Source organism: Cervus elaphus, chromosome 12 (assembly GCF_910594005.1).
Source record: "Cervus elaphus chromosome 12, mCerEla1.1, whole genome shotgun sequence".
NCBI classification, from domain to species: domain Eukaryota; kingdom Metazoa; phylum Chordata; class Mammalia; order Artiodactyla; family Cervidae; genus Cervus; species Cervus elaphus.
Window position 1 is genome coordinate 15315965 of NC_057826.1, and position 26316 is coordinate 15342280.

At 48.3% G+C, this 26316-nt stretch overlaps 1 protein-coding gene across 1 annotated transcript in view; it reads right to left on the bottom strand.

The window, feature by feature from the left end:
- IFT43 (intraflagellar transport 43) overlaps window positions 1-26316 on the bottom strand; it is a 108034-nt gene that overhangs the window by 25291 nt on the left and 56427 nt on the right. The window contains exons 4-5 of the mRNA XM_043920841.1: window positions 7922-7954; window positions 7225-7271 (exon numbers count right to left, since the gene is read on the bottom strand). Coding sequence (XP_043776776.1) covers window positions 7225-7271; window positions 7922-7954 — 80 coding nt within the window. The remainder of the gene's footprint in view (window positions 1-7224; window positions 7272-7921; window positions 7955-26316) is intronic.

The window sequence follows — 26316 nt, forward strand, 5'->3', positions numbered from 1 at the left end:
AACTCAAGAGACAGGGCTTCTCAAAGTCTATATAAAAGAGGAGGAGGAAAGGCGGCCAGGCATGTCTCACTAGATCAGAGAATCCTGGAGGGCAGGGGCTGTCTCACTCACCACTATTTCTGAGACCTGGAGCAGCACTGCCCACAGGAGATGTTTCATGAAGTCCCCCTGGTTTTCCTCGGTGAAGGTTCATCTCCAAGAGGCTCAGAGGAGGCCCTGGACCTTGGCTCCTCACTTCTGTTCCTGGAGGTTCATCTTCTCCTTTGAGATGGCTCGTCAATCACGCAGCCCTACCAAGTACCAGAAGACGAGTGGCCCCTTCCCAGGTGAGAATACGCCTCACTGATGACCTCAAAGAACCCAGATGTGATTTTATTTTTTTAATTAAAAAAGTGTATTTATTTATTTGGTGGTGCTGGGTCTTGGCTGCTGCGTGGGCTTTTCTTTAGTTGCAGCGAGCGGGGGCTACTCTCGAGTTGCTGTGTGCAGGGTTCTTGTTATGGTGGCTTCTCCTGTTACGAAGCAAGCGGTCTAGGGCATGCCAACCTCAGCAGTTGTGTCTGTAGTTGCAACTCCCAGGCTCTAGAGCGTAGGCACATGGCCTTAGCTGCTCCGAGGCATGTGGGATCTTCCCGAACCACAGATCAAACCAGTGTCTCCTGCATTGGCAGGCGGATTCTTTAATACTGAGCCACCAGAGAAGCCCCCAGATGTGATTTTATTAAGGGAACCAGTAGGTTTCCTCACAGGTGCCCAGAGATCTGTTTAACGTCATCGCCGAATGAGTGTCCAGGATGGTTCAGGGCAATCATTCATGGAGTTTCCCCACCCACTGGCTATTCCAAGTTCAAAGGAGCAGCCTTAACTAGCCAACCAAGTAATTCCCTGAGCAAAGATAATTCTAGAGACTAGTTATATGTAACATATGATTCCTACTGCAAAATGGATTCTAAACATTCACATACAGTGAAATGGACTAAGTCGAGTGTGAAGTGTAACATATGAACTGATTTTCCATTAAAGGACTCAGGAATAACTGCATGGAAAACAGATTTATGCCAGGGCAGAGACATACCTCCTAGAAGGTAACATCAAGTGTACTCTGACAAGAAAGGCTTTTTTTTTGCTTCAAACCCCTGGAGCCAAAATAAAGGTCAAATCAAAATTTTCACATTCCAAGTTTATGAAGGGGAAAAGAATACCAGAGGTATTCTCCAAAAACAGTGACTTTCTTCTCTCCTTCCTTAATGGAATTGTATCAAGCATCCTATCAATCATGCCAGCATTCTATCTTACACACTGGGGAGCTGACATTTACACAACTGACCTGTGCAAGGAGATGCCAACACAGCGGAGGGTTGTGCTATTTGTTATAGCCCAAAGGTCAAGAGCAGGGACTCTGGGGCCAAGATATGCGTTCAAATCCTGGTGCTGGCCTGTGCTATGCTAGTAATACATGGTGAACACAGCTGCCTTCCAAACCCTGGTGTTGCCACTTACTGGTCATATGACCTTCGGCAAGGTTGCCTTTCTTTGCCTTAGTCTCCCCGTCCTTAAAATGGGGATGATGGCCAATTAAAATGTCTTTTAACAGGTGAATAGATAACCAAGATAACCAAAATGTGCTATGTATCCATGCAAGGGAATATTATCAATAAAAATGAACCGGGTAATGATACACACCACCAGCTGGATGGATCTCAAAATCGTTCTAATGAGTGAAAAAAGTCAATTTCAGAAACTACAAACCACTCTATCATGACAAAAAAGAGATCACAGTTGCCTAGAGACAGGGGCAGAGGGAGGATGGACTGAAAAGAGCGAGAGCAACTTCCGGGGGTGATGGGAATGTTCTGTAAGTTGATGGTGATGGAGGTTTCAGTGGGTATACACAGCTGTAAAAATTCACACTGTGCACTTTGAATGAATGCAGTCTATCATATGCAAATCAGACCTCAATAAAACTGATATTAAAAAAAACTCTCCCACAGGTTTGAGAACTCGATGAGGAAAAAAATGTGCAACACTAGGCTCCATAGCTGGCACATGGTGCTGGTGGAGACCACGGCAAGAGAACAGAAAGTTCCCCTGGGAGTCAGAGGACCGGAGTCCCTATTCAGCCCGATGATCCTGTGTAATAGTGCTTAAGCCTCAATCTCTCAACAAGTCAAATGGCAGGCCTGGACACCAAGGCATACAGAGATGCCAAAAGCTGCAACAATTTGATTCTAACGTGATGACGCCACAATGGCAACCAGCACTGCCTTCTAATGATGCATGTGTGATGGATGTAAACTTCAGTATTCAGAGGGTTTTGCTGTGATATAGTTACTCCTTGAAATGGAGCATTTTCACACAATTGAGGGCTTCCCTGGTGGCTCAGACAGTCAAGAATCAGCCAGCGATGCAGGAGACCTGGGTTCGACCCCTGGTGTTGGGAAGATCCTTTAGAGAAGGGAATGACAACCCACTCCAGTATTCTTGCCTGGAGAATTCCATGGACAGAGGAGCCTGGCGGGCTACAGTCCAGGGGGCTGCAAAGAGTCAAATACGACTGAGTGACTAACACTTTCTTTTTCTCCCAATTGACAAAAATGGAGAAGGGAGGATTTCAGAAGGCCTTTGAGGGGAGTTGAAAAGAAGTCCAAGCCAGGGTGGGAAGAGGTGTGAAGAGTTCCATTTGAGTAGACCTTCTGCAGACCAGGAATTCAATGAGCACTCCAGCGTCATCGGCATCACAGCTTCCAAGCACATCATACCTTGACCACCTGGTAGGGATCCTGCCTCCTTGAGGCCATTGGCACATCCTCCTGAGTGGTTGCCCTGCAGCCCTGTGTAACCAACAGCTGAGGCCACAGTCTCTGAGGACAGGCCAGCCCGAAGTGTGGCAGAAGCCACCAATCAGTGAGCATCATAGCTGTCACTGTAGCGGCGGCAGAGGACGGCCCAGGAACACGTCTGGGAAGACAGACTCTGGGGACAGAAGCGCAGGGTACCTTGTTGACCAGCACCAGCAGGAATTATTGGTGGATGGAGTAGCTTGGCAGCTGAGAGGAACTGAGTGAGAAGAGCTGAGGGGGAATATCTGGCAAAAATAGATGAACTTGTTGATGAGAGACAATGGAAAAGCAATGAAAGTGGTGAAGAATGATGGGAGGAGACTCAGGGGCTCTTACTAACTCCTAGAGCGAGTGCAGACTCAATTCCTGACCTCTAGAGACTACCTTTCTACCTTCATACCCCTTTGGGACAAGATGAGACAGAAGTACTTGTGCACACGACTCCCTCTCCTGTCCTCAGTCCTGGCTTTGAAGGCATCACAGCAGGGTTGTCAAACTTCAGTGCGCAAAATATTTATCTGGGGAGCTTACTTTGATGCAGATTCCCGGGGCCCCAACTCCAGCTTCTGCTTTGCCAGTGGCCTGGGAATCTGCATTTTTAAACTTTTTATTTTGTACTGGGGTGTAGCCAATTGACAATGTCGTGATGGTTTCAGGTGAACAGCAAAGGGACTCAGCCACACATACGCATGTATCCATTCTCCCCCAGGGCTTCCCCAGTGGTTCAGATGGTAAAAAATCTGCCTGCAGTGTGGGAGACCTGGGTTTGATCCCTAGCTGGGGAAGATCCCCTGGAGGAGGGAACAGCTACCCACTCCAGTACTCTTGCCTGGAGAATCCCATGGACAGAGGAGCCTGACGGGCTACAGTCCACGGGGTTGCAAAGAGTCAGACACAACTGGGCAACCAAGCACTAAACACATTGTCCCCCAAAAGCCCCCTGCCACCCAGGCTGGCGCTTAACACGGAGCAGCGTTCCTTGCGCTATACACAGGCCCTTGTAGGCTATTCACTCTAAACACAGCAGTGTGCGCACGTCCCCCCAGCTCTGGGAACCTGTGTTTTAACCGCCCGCCTGGCACACTCATAACTGTCCTATGTGACTCTCACTCTAATCCTGTGCATAGCTATGGCACAGAGAATCACCTATGTTCCACAGATTTAATTCTCCCCTTCACCTTGGTCACATGCAAAGGTTAACGAATAGAAGGCTTTGGAACTCCACTTCTAGCCATGAGAGAGTAACTGGTACCAGACTTGCCTTCCTCCCAAATAAACAATCGGAAAACTGGAAAAAATACAAGAAACAGCTGTTTTCACACAGTGGACAAGAGGTAACACAGAACTGAGATCCCCGAGGAAAGGGAAATGAATGAAGCGGGCCCTGCAGTCACCCTGGCTTTGGCTTAGAGGTGCTTCCTGGGCACTGGTACAGGGGAGGGAACGCCGAGTGGGGCACGGGGAGGTCTGGCTGACTTGAGGAGACACAGGTCAAAGTTTAGGTGGCCGGGATTCGAGAAACAACCTAAGTGTCCACAGATAGATGAATGGATAAGGAAGATATGGTGTGTGTGTATATATACACACACACATACATATACAAGGCTTCCCTGGTGGCGCTAGTGGTAAACAACCTGCCTGCCAATGCAGGAGACTTGAGAGACACAGGGTTCGATCCCTGGGTCAGGAAGATCCCCTGGAGGAGGAAATGGCAAACCCATTCCAGTATTCTTGCCTGGAGAATCCCATGGACAGAAATGCCAGGCAGGCTACAGTCGAAGGGTCGCAGAGTTGGACATGACTGAAGCAACTTAGCACACAGCACACACACACCCGTACATATACAAATACATGCATGTGTATATACATGTATGTGTATATATACATGTATGTGTATATGCGTGTGTATACATGTATGTGCATGTATACATGTATGTGTGCATATACATGTATGTGTATATGTGCGTATATATACATGTATGTGTGTATATACACATACATGCATGTGTATATGTGTATGCATGTATGTGCATGTATATGTGTATGTGCATATATACATGTGTGTATATGTGTGTGCGCGCATATATATACATTTATGTGTGTGTATATGTGCGTGTATATATACACGTGTGTGTGTATATGTATGTATCTATGTGCGCTGTGTGCTAAGTTGCTTCTATATATATATACAGTGTAAATATATGTGGGGCTTCCCAGGTGGTGCTAGTGGTAAAGAACCCGTCTGCCAATGCAGGAGACGCAGGAGACCCAGGTTCGATCCCTGGGTCAGGAAGATCGCCTGGAGAAGGAAATGGCAACCCACTTCAGGATTCTTGCCTGGGAAATCCCATGGACAGAGGAGCCTGGTGGATACAGTCCACGGGGTCGCAAAGAGTCAGGCACGACTGAAGCGACTTAGCACAGCATATATGCACTCACACACACTCACACACACTCACAGACACACACACACACACTCACAGACACACAGACACACACACACACAGACACACACACACACACAGACACACACACACACATATGCACACACACACACAGATACACACACACACTCACAGACACATATATGCACACACACACACACAGACACAGACACACACACACACACACAGTGGAATGCTGCTCAGCCATGAACAATGAAATCTTGCTGTTTGTGACAACGTGGATGGGCCTGGAGGGTGTTAGGCTTAAGTGAAATAAATCAGACAGAGGACGACAAATACCATATGATCTCACTTATGTGTGGAATCTAAAAAACAAAACAAACAGGAAACAAAAACAGGCTTCTACACACAGAGAACAAACAGGTGGCTGCCAGAGCAGGGGGTGGGGTGAAATTGGGGAACAGGATTAAGAGGTACAAACTTCCAGTGATAAAGTCAATAAACCACTGGGAAGTTATATACAGCATAAGGAATATGGTCAATAAAATCGTAGTAACTTGCATGGGGAGAGATTTATCATGAGATCACTAATGGATGCAAACGTCAAACCAACACATGGCACACCTGACACCAGCATAATACTGTACATCAACCACGCTTCAATTAAACCAAAAGAAACAATGGCCACAATTATCTGAATCTGATGAAAACCATAAATCCACAGACTCAAGATGTTCAAGCAGGATAAACCCAAAGTAAACCCCAACAAGGCACATCGTGACCAAATTGCTGAAAATAACAGATAAGGGAAAATAAGTCTTAAAAGCAGGAGAAAAAGACAGTGCATACAGGGGAACAAAGATAAGGATGACCACTGACTTCTCAGCAGACAAAGCAAGCCAAAGGACAATGAACTGAGTATCTAAAAGACTAAAAGGAAAAACAGAGTCGTCAGCCCAGAATTCTTTATCGGGTGAAAAGTAAAGACATTTTCAGATGAACAAGACTGAGAGAATTTGTTGCCAGAGGACCCGCTCTACAAAAAAATAAAATGTTACACGAAGTGCTTCAGGCACAAGGAAAATGATACTAGATGGAAATTGAGCTCTACACAAAGGAACAGACTGAGGAAATGGTAAATATGTGAGTTAAAAAAGAGGCTTTGATCATTCAGGTCCTAAAGATAACCTCCCCTCTAGTAGGTTTCCTGCAAAAGGTACACACAAACTTTATCTCTTCTCGAGTTTTGAACACAGGCTTCAGCTGTGACATGGCTGCTGGCCACTGAAGTGCTATTTCTCCCTCATTTACAGCGTCAGCCTTTAACCAACTAGGTGCCATGCACTAGAGATGCAAAGGTAAATGAGGCACGGTGTCCACTATCAAGGAGCTTACAGCCTGGTGGGAAGAACAATTGAGCCAATAGAGAGTTAAAAAGCATGAGGGTCACTTAGCCCTGTGACCACAGGCAACTCAATCTCTCTGTACTTTAGCTTCCTCAAATATAAAAGGGGGATAATAACAGTACTACCTCGGAGGGCTGCTATGAAAATGAAATGCTTTAGCATCTATAAATTGGGAGAACAGTGCCTGAGACATAATAAAGAGCTAGTAAGTACCAGCTACTATTGCTGTGGGGGTGGTCATTACAGAGGAGGTTTGCCCAGGAGGTTGTGGGCTCATGGAGAAACAATACCTGAGTCAGAGAGGGTGGGATGGAAAGGGAAGACAGTTCAGAGGAGGTGATGCTTCCGGCTGAGTGCTGAAGGATGAGGATGATTAATGGATAAGGAAGTGGGGAGGGACCCCAGGCAGGGGCGGCAGCACTCGGCCAGGCACAGAGATGCAACTGACAGGCTAGGACGAGGCCACAGGGATGTGTCCAGTAAAGCCTGCAGCAAGTGGCACCTTGCTGTAGCCCAGGAGATGCTCTGGGATGTCTCTGGAAGCCCTTCTGACTTCCTCCACGGGCATCTTACCTCCTCCGTCATCTGATCTATCCAGGCTCTGCTCTCTGAGGCGGCGGCTGCCCCCCAAAAAGAAGGAAAAGAAAGGAGGAAGTGAGTTTCAAACACAGTAAGGAACAACCTATTACATTTTGACTGCTTCCATTCCTTTTCCTAGGTGAAAATGTCTCTGGACCCACCTTCCTCCAGCAGCCCGGTCAGACCTGCTTCGTCAGTCGGTCTGTGCACGGCGCACAAGCTGTACCATCCCATCAGCAGCATCACACCAACTGCGAAGGGATGCTCCTCCCATCCCATAGGTGTGAGCCCGGTGGCCCTACCTGCACACTCCGTCTTCACCTAGAAACCTGCCTTTTTTCTCTTTGATATGTCTGGGGAGGAGGCTAGGATTAGAAGGCTGGTGTTACTTCTGCCCATCTGCGTCGATAAAGCAGAACCTAAGGGTCAGTTGACACCTGAATGTACCATCTAAGAACCAGAGGGTGGGAGACAGGACATGGGCATTGACGCCAGAGTCCAGCCCTTCAGCTGCAGAAGCAGCATTCGCTGAGCCCTTGACTAGCGCTCTGATCTCCTGCCTGAGCCCAGCCCGCTCCCTATTGTCTATTTTCAGATGCTACATTCAAGAAAGGCTGAATTGATGAGGACCACACAGACCGCATGGCTGACTAGGGTCACACAGGATGCCATAAGAATACTGGAAACATACTCTTCTATTTCTTTAGAAGCCCTCCTTCTTGACCTGAAAAAGAGAGAGAGACAAAGTTTATGAGAACCTGCTAGTCTCTGCACTGGTGTGGCACGCTGGCAGGGTGTTTCAATACTGGGGTAAAATGAGAATAACTCAAGTGATCTATTTGTCTGGATTCCTCTTTATAGACCAAGGCCCACAACCGATGAGAGACAATGACGGTAATGCCTTCTTATGTCCTTTTTTCAGCATGTCTCCCCATTAAGTTGTTGAGCTCAAGTGCTTAAATTGAAGGAGAAGCTTAAAACTCAAAAGCAGTGTGGATGATACCGTGCCTTCTTTTTCTTTCAACAATGAACTGATCAATTTACAGGAGCACACTCTTAGGACTGAGGCCGTGGGTCTCGTTTGGAGCTGTTGTGCTAACACATGTAGCTCCCCGTGAGCAGAAGGGGATGAACCAGCTGTGCAGTTCAAGCCTGACTTCTTGCCTCCCCCACCGGAAGGACCGCAAGGCCCTGTGAGTGATGGTGGCCTATTCACATGCTTATGTGAGGCCCGGGTTCTCCAGCCTGAACGTGTGTTAGAATCATCTGGGAAGCTTGTCAGACATGCGGATCGCTGGGCCCAGCAGTGAGAGATTTCTGGATCAGCTGTCTGGGGGAGGGGGAATACATCTTAACTTTAACGGTCTTCAGCCTTTAGCCAGTCTTACTTAGAAGACTTAAGACCACCATTTCTCAGAGGCTCAGTAGTGACCTGCTTGGATTAGAATTCCTGGGAGCTTGAGTGTGCATTACACGGAGATTACTTTTCTGTATGTGTGACGATCTCTGTCATAACAGAGTATTTGTTTTTTTTATGAATTCTTTTGAGTCAGAGATCAATCACCATGATCAGTGCGGACACAGGGTGACGGCGATGCCATAATGGCTGGATGCCTGAGAAGTCCCTCCCCAGGAAAAGTGACCTCGGAACCAACCGGCACCTTCTGCAAAAACGCAAATAATTCTCCCCAAGAGGGGAACGGGAAAGTAAGCCCTGGGACCACTGCCCCTGACTGTCGTGGTGAAGTTGAACACTATAAACCCGCTGTCCGAAGGACCTGGTCCTCTGTCACCACCAGCAGGAGGGCTTGGATGGAAACCGGGATCAGAGGGGAGGAACAGACTACAGGAGGGTGGTCTCCCAGGCCAGCGCCTTCTCACTCTACAGAAGGGGCAGTGCCATCTTTGGTTACCCTCAGGAGTCTTAACAGAATCGTTCCTTCTGAAGCCCTGTGCCAGGGGAAGCAGCAGCAGTGACTCGGTCAGAAGGAAACCATAACGATAAGGCTACTCTTCAGGGGAAGGCTGATTAATTGCCATTTATTCACTCATCATCTGAATCGGTGTAATTGCTGGTGAGCCCACGTCCTGCTCCGTCCCACTCTCGGGGTAGCCCAGGATCTTCGAGCATCTTGTTGCCTCCTGCAGGGAAGGAGTTGGAACTAGAGACCACGGTCCCCAGGGATGGAGGGCGGGGATGTCCTCAGGTGGCATTCTGTCTGTCTCTCCATCTCTCCTGCCAGAAATAGCAGGTTCTGGGTGAGCTTTCTGTTTGGGAGATGGAAAGCCTAGTGGGAACCTGGGTGGGGCCCCAGAGAAACGGCATGAAACCCTGCCTGTAGAACAAGGGGCCACTTTCAGGCTGTACCCGAGCTTCAGGTAAGTTTGGGCCACGCCACAACACTGCTGATTTTGATTTGGTTTCATTTTGTTCTGTTTTCACATGAATTTGGTGTCCAAATTGGTATATTTTGTACTAAAAAAAAAAATCTGGATTTCTGAGTTCTTCAAATATGAACCCTGGCAATACTGCACTTACACTCCCTTAAGGAAAACTCGGGGAAGCTGGGCTGTGCCCAACCCTCTCCCCACTGGGAGCCTGAGCTCCGCCCTCTTAGAACTGGGGGGTCCCTACTAGCTGAGGCTGGGAAAGATTGAAGGCAGGAGGAGAAGGGGACGACAGAAGATGAGATGGCTGGATGGCATCACAGACTCCATGGACATGAGTCTGAGTAACCTCCAGGAGCTGGGGATGGACAGGGAGGCCTGGTGTGTTACAGTCCGTGGGGTCACAGAGTCGGACACGACTGAGCTGAACTGAACTAGGTGTTCATCATGAACCTGCGGTGCCAGTTTTCCAACAGAAGTGAAGGAGCAGGTGAAGTATTTCCTGCAGCTGCTGCGCAGTTACCAAAAGTGAGAAAGCAAAAGGCAGTGGGACGCACGCTTCAGGAAAACAGGCAGAGGGTTCCTTTCTTTACAGAACTGTGACTATGCAAATAACTTCTGTACCTCAGTGATAAAATTTAAGGTGCTCTTCTGAAATAATCCCCACTTCACAGATTTACTATACCTGCCCAGTCGGTCCCCAGTGGCACCTCAGGCCATGCGGTGACGTTGAATCCAGCACAAGGATTTTCAAGCCACAGGTCGTCACCCATTAGTGAGCCGTGAAACCCATTTAGAGGATCATCACCAGCCTTTCTTTTTTAATCTTTCTTTTTGTTCAATAGCAAAGAATAGTGAAGAGAGTGTATTGCAAATCGTAAAGATAAATATCACGTAAGTTTTTTTTTTAGGTTTATATATATAGGTATACCCTATCATGATGTAGAGTATTTTTAAAATTGCTAGTGACAGGTTAAAAAAAAAAATGAAAACATGGTGTTCTATCACTGCCCAGTAGGTAACCGGAGAAGGAAGGACGTGGGGCTGCAGTCCTGTCTTTCCCAGGCTGTGTGGGTGGGTGGAGGCTGACGGAGGAGACAGAGGTTCTGGGTCATCTCTTCCTCGCAGACACATTTCCGGGGACACGGTGTGAGCTGGTCCAACCCTGAGGCGGGAGGACTGCAGAGCGGCAGCCAGCTCCGCCCCGGGCTTCTGGTCACTCATCGCCCTTGTAGCTTCCCCAGAAGTGCTGTGAGACGGTTTGGGAACCTGGCAACTATCATACTGGTGAGCCCACTGTGTAGAGACCCAGCATGCTCTGGGATCGTCAGGGACTCTCGTGTCTATCAGCATCAGTGCAGGACATGAGGCAGCCGCAGGCTCCAGGAGCACCATGTCACACAGACTGGGACCAAGGGCGCCACGTGCTTCTGTCCACGTCACAGAGCCGGTGGGCAGTGAGGCTGAAACGAGACTCCCCATCTCCCACCTGCCACCCTAGATTCCAAACACGCTGCCCCGAGCCCTTGCAAAAGCAGGTACCCGCTAATTCTTAGCTGTCCCTGGGGCTCCCCAAGCGATGCTTGGACTTACTGGGCTCACATGTTTTCCATATTTACAGGAGACAACAGACAGCTCATTGAAAGCTTGAGAGAACCCTTTACACGAGGAGTTCTTAACCAGTGGACCACAAGAGAATCACCCCTGGGAAGCTTTTGCAGTGTCCATGTGCTAGGCATCACCCCAGGCCCCCTGAGGGAGTAATTTCTAGAAGAGGAACCCAGTCATGGACGTGAGAATCACTGCCTGAAACCTTATGTCAGAGAGCAGGCTGAACTTGCTAGCTGCTAAGCAGCAGGAGGTAAGCCTTTTTGCCTCGTCCTTCCGAGTCGCCTGCTTTCTCCTCTGTGTGTTAGTCGCTCAGTCGTGTCCAACTCTTTGTGACCCCATGGACTAGAGCCCACCAGACTCCTCTATCCATGGAATTCTCCAGGCAAGAATCCTGGAGTGGATAGCCATTCCCTTCTTCAGGGGATCTTCCCAACCCAGGGATCGAACGTGGGTCTCCTGCACTGCGGGCAGATTCTTTACCACCTGAGCCACCAGGGAAGCCCTTCCTCCTAACACAAGTGACAGGCTGAGGGGAGGAAGGAAATGGCCTCACGGACTAAAGGTTCCATTCCCAAGTGACCCTGGACTGGCTTTCCCGAGACTCAGCTGGGATTCCCTGGTGTTCAAAAGCTCAGCAGGTGCCCTCCACCCGGGGAGGCCCAGAAGCAATTCAGATCCGATTAGAGATGCTTGTTCAATATTCAAAATGTAAAACACAGAGGTTGCTGAACCAGCACTTTGAAAAGTTAATTAAATGCCAGGTTTCTTTTTAAGAGCTACTCCATCACTTGCTGATTGCTTTGGCCATTTTGCAGAATGGAGCTTTAACTCCGGACAATGAGAGCACATGTTCTCCCTCACCTCCCACCTTGGGGAGACAGGGTGACGGGAATAAGGGCACCCTGGTCTCCTGCTCTGCAGAGAGCGACGGCTGGATCTGGTCGGTAACTTGCCAAGAAGGGGAACCATGGCCCTCTCTGTGTGGAGATTTTCAAGTCACTAAGATCGCTCAGCTTCACATGAAGCTGTCTGCTCTTTAAACACTGAGTTCCCAAGTGGAGACTTGAAGGTTAGGGGCATTGTCCGGTTTTCCCTACTTTACTTTATTTAAAAATTATTTTTATTTGTTTTTATCTTTTGGCTGTGCCACACAGCATGTGGGATCTTAGTTCCCTGACTAGGGATCGAACCTGTGTCCCCTGCGTTGGAAGAGAGGAGTCTTAACCACTGGACCAACAGAAAAGTCCCCTGGTTTTTCCCTACTTTCTTTAAAGCCCAGCCCTCCAGCTCCACACTCAATCGGTCCCCTCCTGGCGTTCACCTCTGTTTCTCCACCATCCACACTAGGTGTTTCCTCCTCAGCTCCACACATTCACCCTCAATTCTCAGGGAAAAGACCCTTCCCAGGCCCTCGCCCCCACAGACCTGTAAGGCTGATGACTGATGATAGCAACAATTAACATTTATAGAGCTTGCTGGGTGCTAGGCACTCTTATTTATATATCAGTGTTATATAACACTATATAAGCATTACACATTTACATATTACCTTATTTATCTATCACATTATCTTCTTTAATATGCTCCCTTTTATAGATGAGGAGCCTGGAGCTCAGAGAAGTAAAGTTAATTTCACTAAAGTCACCCAGCTGGAAAGTGATTGGGCCAGAATGCAAATTCCAGTTCTTAACCCCTACGTGATACAGGCATGCAGGCAGCTCTACTGACCAGGGGAAGGGCTCATTCTACATTCTGCTTCAAATTCAATTCACACTTTCCATGATGAGACGAGCATATAAGACTGTAAGACTTTCGCCTTAGAGTAGCAAGGCAGCTTCGTGCCATGGGGTAGTTAATGTTGGCCTAATTGTTCTGACTGTTCGTGTATTTTTATTTACAACCTGACAGCTCACGTAATGGCAGACAGGAGACCCCATCAAGCCAGGTCACCCTTCCCTCCATGTTCTCACCTTTCCAAACTTCCTCTGCTCAGATGCAATTCCTTTCTTTTGACATTTAGAGACCACGCTGACATGCACTGGAAATGATTTTGGTCAGCAGAGGACAAGCTTGATGGCTTCCGGCACATCTCATGCCTGCAGCCACACAGAACCATGGCCCGATACCGGATGCTCGGTTTCACCCTGGGGCTCAGCGGCAGAGAAGGACCTCAATGTGAAAACCCTCCCCGCCTGTGCGGCCCATCTCCTCTGCCTGCCCTCCTGCATCAGGCAGGCCTCAGCTGCTGCCTACACGGGTCACGTGCTGAAGGGTGAAAGGCGGCCCTAATGTAGACATCATCTCAGTTAAAATGTTGCTCTCGAGTTTAATGGAATACCGCAGAGATCTAAATGGAGATAAAGTACCACGGCTCAGAGAACAGCCAGGATGCTATCTTTATGCAGCATGACAATGTTCAGTGGTTAATTAGACACCGTTAACCTATTTTAGCAGGGGACATAACTGGGATAAATGGGGGGAAGTGTCCTTGAAGTCTCTTAATATCCATAGCACATATTGGACCCTAGACTCACCTCCCTGCTGCAAGACAGCACAGGCTTAAAATAGATCAAAGAGTTAGACATGGAAGTGCCCAGTGGAAGACGCTCTATCAGCCCACCCCACCTGGGCCACGGCCTCTAACCAGCGAGGGATGTGAAGGGTTTGGACAAGTGGTTACTAGTGCAACTTGTTGCCCATGAGAGAAGTGCTAAAGCCACCGTAGGGGGCTTACAGGGCTCCCATGATAAAAAGAAGAAACTCTGCAGCCAGGGACCAAATTCGTAAATACTTAGCAAGGGCAAGAGCAGGAGTGAGAGACCAGCTAAAGTGAAGCTAAAGCTACCTTATATTTTCAAAACATATCACTCCTCTGGAGGAAAGGCAGGCAAAATACCACTTTCTTGCGAGGTTTTCAACTGTCATAATTCTTAAATGTCCAATAAAAATCTCACAAACCTCGCTGAGGTCAGTTTTACCAAGATGTGAGAGAGGGGAAGTCATTTGTCCCAGATCATATAACACATCACCAGTACATCCAACATCGAGGCTCTACTTTATAAACTGTATGACCCAGCAAATGAGCCTTCACAGCAAAAACCCGAATCTGAGCAGACGAGAAATTTTCCATTGTAATCTCACCTACCAGCTCCATTCAGCATTAGGCAGTGGACCGCTAAACCGGGGTCTCTCTGCTCTAAGTGTCCCCCACCTACAATACTGATTAACAACCAGATAGTTCTCATGAACTGAAGATTTCTTCGGCTAAAAGATTTCTTCTCATTGAAAATCTCTCCTGAAAGTTGAAACCCCCACTCTTTTCCCCGGGTTCCTAATTCTTGCCATTCATGCATTTAGTGTCTAGAATGTTTTTCGAGGCATTGTTCGTTTTCCTTTCTTTTTAAAAACAAACACGAACTCCCCCAGCACCCAAATTCTGGCACTTTGGAATTTTATATCACCTTACTGTACAGTTAGCTCCTACTGGCATTATCAGCAAACAAGGTGTCTAGTAGAAAGACAAAAACCTCCAAATCCTATCTGTAGATTCCCAAGCCCTACCAAGTGGAAGGGATGGGGAATTACACGGCAATTCCTGGGTGAAGTCTGCCCCCTGCTGGTCAGATTCAAAACAACATCTTTGTTCCAAGTCAAACTTGAAAGAAGCATATCCATCAGGAAGAAAAAAAAAGATTGAAATATACAGAAGGAGTCTTAGTAGCTAAAAAATAATTATGGGAACATATAATATGCATATGCTTGATATGAATAAACCAAAAAGTTGAAGAGCTCACACCTCTAGATCTTAGGTACCTTGAATGAACACTTATTCAGAAAAAACGGCGGGTGTTGGGATCTGCGGATCTTTTGCTCAGGATTTTACAATTGGACTGCATAAAAAGGACATTATAGAGATGGCAGTAATGCCTCCAGAATTCTTACCTCCCGCAGTGCCTGAAAGACTGCCGCCACCCTGCCACCTGCGCATCTTGTAGGTATGTAAGAGGAAGTAAGAGACCAGGAGATGCCAAAGCAACTTCATTACAGCCCCAAAGTGAGGTGGACACACAGCTGGAACTAGAAATCAACAATTCCTCACCTACTGCTGCTTCTATTACGGCCCAGATTTAACAGAACAAGTGTGTTGATCACTTAATTGTATCTGACTCTTGTGACCCCATGGACTGTAGCCCACCAGGCTCCTCTGTCCATGGGATTCTCCAGGCAAGAGTACTGGAGTGCACAGTCATTCCCTTCTCCAGGGGATCTTCCCAACCCAGGGATCAAACCTGGGTCTCCCACACTGCAGGCAGACTCTTTACTGCCCGAGCCACCCGGGAAGCCCAAAAGAGCAAGTGAGCTCAGAGCAAAACATCATGGCAGCGCTAAAGACAGAACTACTCCTTCCAGCTGGGTGACGCCGGAGAGACTCCCTAGGAAACGTGCTTGAGACTGGCAGGAAAGTCGCAGGAGGAAAAAACCTGAATAAGGGCAGGAGGCGTAAGAGGGCCAGGTGTGCTCAGAGAACTGCGGGGCAGCTGGTGCAGCTGAAATACAAAGGGTGGTGGCTGAGAAAGGGAAGGGCGGAGGAACTGGCTGGACGTGCTGACGGACTGGAACAAGATGCTCTTCCACGCAGGTATCAACCCCAGAAACACAGATGCTGACACCGCTCAGGGCTGGAACGGGGGGCTACACATTTTCATTGGGCTCCTTCCTTCCCCTTCAGGTTACTAAGACAATTGAGAGAGGGCACAATGTAGGCCACCTACCACATATCTGGCAACACAAAAGCAGCTTTTGTTAAGTGGGAGACGCTCAGTCATCCTTCCTGCTGGAGAAGGATGGGGAGGAAAAACCTCTGGGAAGAAGTGCTGCCGAAACATCTGCCACGCTCACATGCCACCCTCACGTATTCTGTTGTAAGTGGACTTCCTGCAACTACTTTATACGTTGACTCCTTACTTTTACTTTAATTTCCTTAAAAGAAAACTTTACATTCTCAATGGAAATTCTGCATTACCAACCATAGAGAAGGTAGTTACAAAAAAACATCACAGCTTAAACAAAACACAACTTTATTACAGCTACATATTGCTATTTGCCAAAGACTGAGCCTATGGCATATTTCTCCTTTGTTAAAAAGGTAGATTAGCAAGGTTAGAAAGGTATTAAGGAAATACGAGGTGCAAACTGAGACTTTCCTGCTGATATAACTGGAGGGGACTGAAAGCCAATGGGAGAGACAGCAACTTTGAGACGTAGGGCTGGTCTCTGGGAAATGTGGCCACAAGGATGAAGAGTGAAATGACACAGGCTGTGGTAACCAAAACAAGTGGAAATGACGGCTCCACAAGTCATTTTTGTTGTTGTTCAGTTGCTCAGTCGTGTCCGACTCTTTGTGACCCCACGGGCTGCAGCATGCCAGCCTTCTTGTCCTTCACCATCTCCTGGAGCCTGCTCAAACTCATGTCCATTGTGTCAGTGATGCCATCCAACCATCTTGTCCTCTGTCATCCCTTCTTCTGCCTTCTATCTTTCCCAGCATCATGGTCTTTTCCAATGAGTTGGCTCTTTATATCAGTTGGCCAAAGTACTAGAGCTTCAGCATCAGTCCTTCCAATGAATCTTCAGGGTTGATTTCCTTTAGAATTGACTGGTTTGATCTCCCTGCAGTCCCAGGGACTCTAAAGAGTCTTTTCCAGCACCATAGTTGAAAAATCATCAATTCTTCGGTGCTCAGCCTTCTTTCTGGTCCAATTCTCACATCCATACATGACCACTGGAGAAACCATAGCTTTGACTAGACGGACCTTGGTCAACAAAGTCAGGGGGCAAACTTTCATCAGTTCAGTTCAGTTCAGTCACTCAGTCATGTCCGACTCTGTGACCCCATGAACTGCAGCACACCAGGCATCCCTGTCCATCACCAACTCCCGGAGTCCACCCAAACCCATGTCCAACGAGTCAGTGATGCCATCCAACCATCTCATCCTCTGTCGTCCCCTTTCTCCTCCTGCCCTCAATCTTTCCCAGCATCAGGGTCTTTTCAAATGACTCAGCTCTTCACATCAGGTGGCCAAAGTATTGGAGTTTCAGCTTCAACATCAGTCCTTCCAATGAACATCCAGGACTGATCTCCTTTAGGATGGACTGGTTGGATCTCCTTGCAGTCCAAGGGACTCTCAAAAGTCTTCTCCAACACCACAGTTCAAAAGCATCAATTCTTCGGCACTCAGCCTTCTTTATAGTCCAACTCTCACATCCATACATGACCACGGGAAAAAGCATAGCCTTGACTAGACGGACCTTTGTTGGCAAAATAATGTCTCTGCCTTTTAATATGCTGTCCAGGTTGGTCATAACTTTCCTTCCAAGGAGTAAGCATCTTTTAATTTCATGGCTGCAATCACCATCCGCAGTGATTTTGGAGCCCAGAAAAATAAAGTCAGCCACTGTTTCCACTGTCTCCCCATCTATTTCCCATGAAGTGATGGGACCAGATGCCATGATCTTCGTTTCATCAGTGCTTCTGAAAACCTTTATTTCAGTCCATTTAAAAAAAAACTAGAGTTGATTTACACTGAATGGGTTGTATCTTTTACTTCTCCTAGAATTTTCTTCTCCATAATAAAGCAACTGGTAGAGACTTCCTTTTAGTCACTCACTAGTTGTTTTCTGTCTTTCCGTTGCATCCTGAGGTCCCCCATAGGCCCGCAATCACACTGGGACTCCCCCAGTGAGAAGCTACCCACATGGAAGGTGGTGCGGCGGCACCTGCCCCTAGAGGTGGCCCCCCTCCACTGCTGGTGTGCAAGGCCCTCCCGCGGCCTGGCAGGGTACTGCGTGGGGCAGCCTGTTGGAAGGCTCAGGATCCAACCCGGGGACTCCCAAGTACAGAACCGAGGATACTCAGGCACTTCTCAATATGGCCTCTTGTGCGATGACCGCTGGGAAACCAGGAGAAAGAGGCCTAGCCCCCAGTAACCAGCGGTGGTGAGGGTAGACAGGACAAAAAGTAAAACCACCAGAAGACCCATCAGACCAGAAAAGAACCGAGCTTATAAGAAAGGGGTTCTATATCGTGTGCATAAATTATACCTACGTCTGCCCAGGCTGCGGCTTCGACAACGAAAACTGCTTTCAGTTACTTCTCAATAAAGAACTAAAAAGAGAAGGGAAAAGGCAGGTATGATGTTCACAGATGCATTTTATTTTTGAGAGACTGAATCCATCAAAGGGAGAACAAGGAGATCATGTATGCCAGGAGAATTCTAACCAATGGCGGGCGCCCCCATCGCTCCCTCCTGGCTTTCAGCCGGCTCACTCTGCAAAGCGGCACATCCCCCTTTAGCAGACGGGCTGGCTCAGGGGACACAGCTTCTTTTCCTTGAAAGTTTTTTTTTTTGGTTCAGTAAGATTGCTTCATATGATCAACATTTCATTTCTGCGAGGGTCCCGGAGGGCCACAGTAAAGACGGGTTTTATTCTCACAGACGCGCTGTTGCACAAATAGTGTAGCGCACGGCCTTTTCATGAACTTGAGGTGGATGCCTGCCGCTCTCCAGGTTTGAGAATGGCATGGCTGCAGAGCGAGAGGCACATTCTATTACACTAATTAGCTGGACGACCTTGGGCGGCGGGGCAAGGTGACATCTGCCGGCTTTTCTAAGTCTTAAGATTCTACCCCCGAGCCACTTAACCACCCCAGGCCTCATTTTCTCCATCTCCAAACCGAAGGGGCCCCACCTCGTGACCTCCCAGGTCCCCCCTCGGCTCTGTGAATGACACTGACCCTGCCTCTACTGGCCCCCACCCCCAGTCTGTTCCCATGAAAACCATTTCCTACTCTGACAACCTCCCCAGCCGCCCCTTTCCCACAACTGGTTTATGTGCTCAGCCGCTAAGTCGTGCCGACTCTGCGACCCCACGGACCGCCGCCCACCAGGCTCCTGTGACCATGGGATTCTCCAGGCAAAAAATACTGGAGTGGGGTTGCCATTTCCTTCTCCGGGGGAATCTTCCCAATCTCCACAACTGGTTTAACCCAGCCCTAAAATTTCAATCTCTGTCATGTGCTGGTTTGGAGATTCCCAAAGTCAACACATATGGGGAAAACAAAACCAAAGCGGAAATGGGAGGAAGGGAGGAGGAGGGCAGGGAAAGAGGAAGGGAACAGCAGGAAAGGAAGCGGGGAGACCCTTCTCCCTTATTCAGTCATTTCTAGAGACAACAATAACACAAACTCTCTTCCTACTGAAGAATTTAAGACATTTTCCTCCTTGGTCCTCCCTTCCCTTTTCTGGTGCGCTGTCGCTTCGGCCATGTCTGACTCTGCAGCCCTAGGGAGCATACCCCACCAGGCTCCTCTGTCCGTGGGATGCTCCAGGCAAGAACACTGGAGTGGTGGCCATACCCTCCTCTAGGGGATCTTCCCGACTCAGGGACTGAACTCGCATCTCCGGCATTGCCGGTGGGTTCTTTACCCACTGAGCCCACGTGGGAAGCCCTCTTTTCTTGAAGAAGTGAAGTGAAGTCACTCAGTCGTGTCTGCCTCTTTGTGACCCCATGGACTGTAGCCCACCAGGCTCCTCTGTCCGTGGGATGCTCCAGGCAAGAATACTGGAGTGGGTTGCCATTTCCTTCTCCAGGAGATCTTCCCGACCCAGGGATCGAAGCTGGGTCTCCCGCATTGCAGGCAGATTCTTTACCGTCTGAGCCACCAGGGAAGCCTCTTTTCTTAGGTGTTGTCAAAACCTGCCACACTCTCCCAGCGTCACAGGCAACCTTTACCTTCCCTTCCCACTCCTCTGCTAACCACCCCGGTGGCTCTCTTTCTCCTGACTATGACTCCTTTCTACTTCCTTTTCCTCTAAGCAGTGGGAGAGAAGGACCTGATGACCCTCTGGACCTCCGAACAGGGCACCTCAGAAATCAACGCTCTGCTCTCCCGGTCCCGGAGGGCTGGAGGCCCCGGGGCTCAGCTGGTTGAGTACCAGCTCTGGAGTCAGAGGGTTTGAAGCTGAGCATCACCATTCACTGGCTGTGTGCTCTTGGGCAAGTCACTTAAACTCTGCAAAACTGGTGATAGTACCACATTTCGCTTCATGGGGTTGTTATTGGAATCATGTAAGTTAATTTGCATCAAGTATTTAGCACAGTACTTGTCACAGAGGATGAGACGGGGAACAGCCATTGCTACTGCCATTATAATCATAATGAGGATGCTTTTCACTCTGGTCTCCACTCTCTGTGCTCAAGACACTGTCTTTCTCCTCCTCAATGCTATAACTGAACCCCTGCCCAGAGATGGGTGCCGGCTAGGTGTGCACAGCCATTGCTTCATACTTTCTGCTCCTAACCCCCTCACTCCCCCGCTTCCCACTGCTGCCTCTGGCTCAACCTGTTGGGAACCCCTCAGCCAACATGCCGGGCAGCCAACCCTGGAGGAATGAGACACACCCACCCTCCCCAGCTGGCCAGCTGCCTGCCATCTACACACACCCCCGTCCCCACGCCAGCTGCCCACCACTTCCCACGACGCTGACTCGGTCTCCAGGCTCATCCTCAGCCTTCTCAGTGCACACCCTTCTCGCGCTATCCATCTCCTGCGTTTCACTTTCTCTGCCTCTTGGCTCCCTTCCTTCACATCAGCCACTTTTGTTTATCCCTGTCTCAAAAGCAACTTTTTCTGCCTTTTGAGTCCTTTCCAAACGATTCCCCACTTCTAAGAAGAAGCTTCCAGCATTAGGTGAGACTGTTTTTATGCTCCTTAGCACACCTGACTCTCTACATCACATGACACAGTCTCAGAAAGAATCCCAAACCAGTGATTTCTGTCTCTCGGCCTGATGGGGTCGACCAGAGAAAACAACATGGTGCCTACTCAGAACTCATGTCCTCGTCCTCTCAACTCAAACCCTAATTCTGCTTTAGTTGGTAATGAGCCTAACTAAAAATATTCCACTCCCCAGCCTCTTCTGCACTGAGGGGTGAGCATATACATTCCTGATCGATGAGAAAGGTGCAGCAGTCCCTGGAAAGCATATTCTACCCCCTCACCTCCAAAAGACAAATTCTTGCTAGGAAAGAACCCTTTGTCTTCTCCTCCATATCATCCACCATTCTTCTTGCCTGGAAAACAGAGGTGAGGTCTGGAGGTACAGCAGCCATTATACCACTATGAGGCATGTGCATGATGACAAAGGCCCACATGTGAAGGATGGTGGGCAGGAAGATGGAAAGAGTTCCATCCCTGCTTTTACCACGGAGCTGCCACATCAGCCCTGGACCTCCTATTTTCTGAGATAAATCTCTTTGCATTTAGATCTCTGCTAATACAGTTCTCTGCTGCTTGCCAATGCAGGAGCCTCAGGAGATAGGATTTCGATCCCTGGGTTGGGAAGATCCCCTGGAGGAGGAAATGACAACCCACTCCAGTATTCTTGCTGTGATAATGCCATGGACAGAAAAGCCTGGTGGGCTAGAGTCCATGAGGTCACAAAGAGTGGGACACAACAGAGTGACTGAGCACACATGTACGCCACTGCTTGCAGATGAATTCAACCTCAGATGAATTCAACCTCACTAATACAACAAAACTGATGGCAAATGAGAAGTCATTCCAGGTGAGGAGGAACACATATCCTATGGAAAAACCACCCTCATGAAATCATAATTAGGTAACCTTAATAAATAGTCTCATAAGAGAAAGCAATGATTTGAAATGGATACAAGAAGAGAGTAATTCACAGGAAATGGATGAGTGACACCACCAAAATCTGCCAGAAAAAAAAAGGGATGTCAAACTCAAGGGGAAAGCTGAGTAGGCCTCTCCGCAACTCCATCCAGCCTAGAGAGAAGGAGCACGCACCATACAGAGTGGAGCTGGGGCAGTCCTTAAGAGGAGGCCTCTGTGGGAGAAACGGGTGACGTTTTACATCTGCAAATACCCCAAGATGGTGCCACATCAGAAAGGCATTCAGAAGAGGTGTGATCGTGTGTCCCTTGCACCACCGGTCACAGCTGTCAACACGTGCAAGGCTCCTGGTAAAGCACATGCCTGGAACTCACGGCCCTGCATGCAGGCCTTCTCTACCTTGTCCACCCACTTTCTTCACTCCTCCAGGCAGGCCACGGGCTTCCGTTTCCCCTGGGCTCTGCCCACTCCAAGCACACAGGGGCACATCCAGGCCCCCTCCTCTGGCCCCTGTGCCTGGGAGGCCTGCCGCGGCTGGGGGGTCTGTCGACTGTTCCATTTCAAGGCCGTGGTTTATGCACCGAGATGATTTGTCTTGAGCGGCTGTCCAGAAAGCACAGTTCAGACGGGCAGACACTCTTCCCAGGTTGTGCAGGGCCTTAGAGACCATTCGGCTCTAATGCTGCAGAGACAGCCGCACCAGGGCGTGGAGCTGGGAGCACCAGGAAAAGCTGGACCACCCCACTCTCTCCCAGACAGAGCTCGGTGGGAAGAAATCCCGGGGCCACAGGCCCTGAACATGGGGGATTTCCCAGGATCGTGACATCCTACAGCTGAACGGGGGAGCTTCGAGATCATCTAGTCCACACCCCTTGGGAACCTCAGCCCAAAGAGTCCACATGACCCGCCTGTGCCAGGGTCACAGGGGAGTGGGTGACAGGCAGGGCGACGGGACTAGACCACGGGCAGATGTTTCGACTTCCAACAGGCACAGGGCGGGGGAGGGTAGGAAGGAGTGACCCCCGGAAGGAGGGTGATGGGGAGGGGGGAGTCTGGGGAAGGTGGGCACAGGAAATAGCCTCCCAGGCAGATGCCTGCCTTCATTTCATGAGTGCTTGGAGCACCTGCTCTGGGCTGAGAGCCCATGGACCACTCTGCCCTCGGCCCTGGCAGGAGTCACGGATGAAAGCTGTAACTAGAACCGGCTCCCGAGCTGGCTGCCTGGGGATGGATCCAGTTCTTGGAGGGCACAGCAAGCTTAGAAAGAATGAATGCCTAACTGAACTGAACCATGAGCCTAACTAGGCCTGTTGACGGTGTGACTGGCGTGACCTGGGCCCGTGTAGACTGCATCCTTTGCGCTCACCATCTCTGTGGGCAGGCGACTGTGGGTCACATGTTCACTGCGTGCTGCTCTGCCCTCAGGGAACATCCGCTGAGACTCCAGCCAGTGCAAACACACAACGCCAGGGGTCAAGGGCATGAAATGGAAGGTGGCAAGGCCCCAGAGGAAGAGCATGACCCATGGTCAGACTCACCTGGTTCAAATCCTGCCGGGCTCTTCCTGGCTGTGTGACCGTGAGCGGGTTAGTCCGCCTTTCTGAAGTCTTGTTTCCTCGTCTTTTAGTGGGGATAATAAGAGAACCTATCTAATGGAGGGGGGTGGCTTTGAGGATAAATTAAGACAACTGTGCTTAGCACAGTAGCCAGGGCAAAAGCCACAGTCAATGTTGTGTGTGTGTGTTTCCCCTTCCATGGAAGAGGGGTGGGCACGACATGTGGGTTGTCCACACACGGTTCTGCAGTGTGGCCCCAGAAGGTGGACTCTGGGTCAAAGGATGGAGCTGCAAATTTCCTAAAGAGGAGCTGTTTAAAAGAACATGGCAGGGGTGGGGGGATGTTGTGTGTTTGTATATATGTATATTTATGTGTAATATATATGTGTACACACACACACACACACACACACACACACAGAGTTCTCCCTCCATATCCATGGGTTCTGCATCTGTGGATTTAACCAACCATGGATTGAAAATATATGAAGGAAAAAAAAAAAATCTTAAAAAGCAAAACTTTAACTTGCCACACCCTGCCAACTCTTTACATAGCATTTACATTGTATTTACAACTATTTAAATAGCATTTATATCGTATTAAGAATCATAAGTAATGCAGAGATCATTTAAAGTACATGGGAGGATGTGTGTAGGTTATATGCAAATACCACATATACCATGTGATATAAGGGATTTAAACACTGATGATTTTTATACCTACAGGTGTCCTGGAAGCAGTCCCCCTTGGATCCCAAGGGACAACTACATATATATACATATATACACTTTTGAAGGTGTATCTATTGTGCAAAATTATATATCTATTGTTGGTAAAAGATACCAATGAACTGTTATGAGTAGCTACTTCTAGAGAGATGACTAGGATTGGAGGAAATGGTAGTTTCAGGCAAATTTAGCTTCATGTCTTGTTTGAATTTTTTATATCATTAAAGTGTCCTTGGTTTGCTTATATAACTACAAAAGACTTTTAAAAAATATAAATGTTTCCACTGAATCCCCCAGCAGTGGAAGGAGTTCAGTCAGACCCAGGGCAGCAATTGTAGAGGCACCAGAATCTGAAAGGATTTGGACAGAACCTTCTAGTTTCAAGATCTCTGCACTAAGTGATAATCCAGAGAGACACAGGAACATTCCATGGACGCTGTGCTTTTTCGGCTACTGTTAATTAAGGGACCCCTCTGTGGGCCTGTCAATCCCTTCCCGAACCTCAGAGACTCCATCTTCTATGATCCTACCCTTGGTTCCCAGCTCTGGTCACATGAGAATTTGCACCTCTGCAAAACTAGAAACTGCAAAGGACTAAAAGTCAAAGCCTTCACAGGACATGCCAAGAACCTACTCTAGAATCACTCCTGGCTTTCAATCATAAAGATAAAACTCAAGGGTAGTTTAACTCGTCAAGAAAAGCTGCAGGCCTGAAGAGAAGCTGGGTACAGGCTCTGGGCAGGGTGGGGATTGGAGCCTGTTACTTTGCAGTCTTAGGCATCCTTTCCAACAGGTCTCCCACAGGCAACTGGGAAGCAGGACTGCTGGCGTGGGCTCTAGAAACACAACTCCTGGGCACCGTGTAGCCTCCGGCCTCAGCTGTCCCCTCCTGGTGCACAAGCATAGGCAGCAGGCCCATCTCAAGTCACTGGGTGCACCCTCCCCACCTCCCTGGGCATCAGGCGCTCACCTCTGCTCCAGGGAGGGCCTGAGCAGGGCTGCCTGTCAGAAAGACTGCTCCACCTTTCAGAGTGGGGAGGGAAGTATCCAAATGCTACTCCACGTGGGGCTTACAGGAACAGACTGCTATCACCTTCAACTGGGAGGCACTTGACAGAATTGCAAGATTCCAATTATTTCATATTTAGTCATTTGCATAAGTAAACTGGGTTCTGTGACACTAGATGAGCCATCTAGGCCCCTAAACTGCAATGAATATAACACAGAACATCACTTTTATGGATCCAAATGGCAATGCATGAAAATGCCCCTCTCTCAATCTTCAATTAAAAAAACATTGATGGGCTTCCTATTTGTTCTCCAGCCCATGGAATTTATATGTATCATATCTGAAGCCTTTGATATTTTCTAAAGAGTCATGTTACAGCTATTACATGAATAAACTCTGCCAGTCTACTTTTACAGCCCGGGAAAATATCATATCTATTGTCTGCTCATGATTACTTTTATCGAGATAGGAAATTTTGGAGTACTGTGTAGCCCTTAAAAATGAGGCAGTTCTACTCTGTATTGAGATTCCAAAAGATCACCAAGAAAGACTGCTATATGATAAAAGAAAAATGCAGAATAGACACACTACCGTTTATTGGTGAGGGGGGGGGGGAGCGTAGTTATAGAACACATTAACTTATATTTTTTGTAAAAGCACAGAGTATCTTTGGCAGGAAACTCAATAAAGCTAGTGAACAGTGGTTGACACAGGAAGGGAAATCTGAGTATCTGGGGGCACAAAAAACAGAGAAAAAAACTTTCCTTTTATATCCCAGCCTTTTTTTTTTTAAGCTTTAATGAGGCATAATTGACTGAGATTATATATATTTAAGGAGTACAGTGTTGATCACAATCAATACATCCATCTTCTCACGCAGTTACCATTTGTGTGCGTGTGTAGTGGGAATATTTAAGATCTACTGTCTTAGCAAATTTCACGATCCCAGTCTCTTTAATCTTTTGAATTCTATACCATGATCTTTTAAATACAGGGAATCTAGAAAAATGGCACAGATGAACCTCCTTGCAGGGCGGAAATAGAGACACAGACGTACAGAGTGGCCTTGTGGACATAGGGCAGGGAGCAGGGAG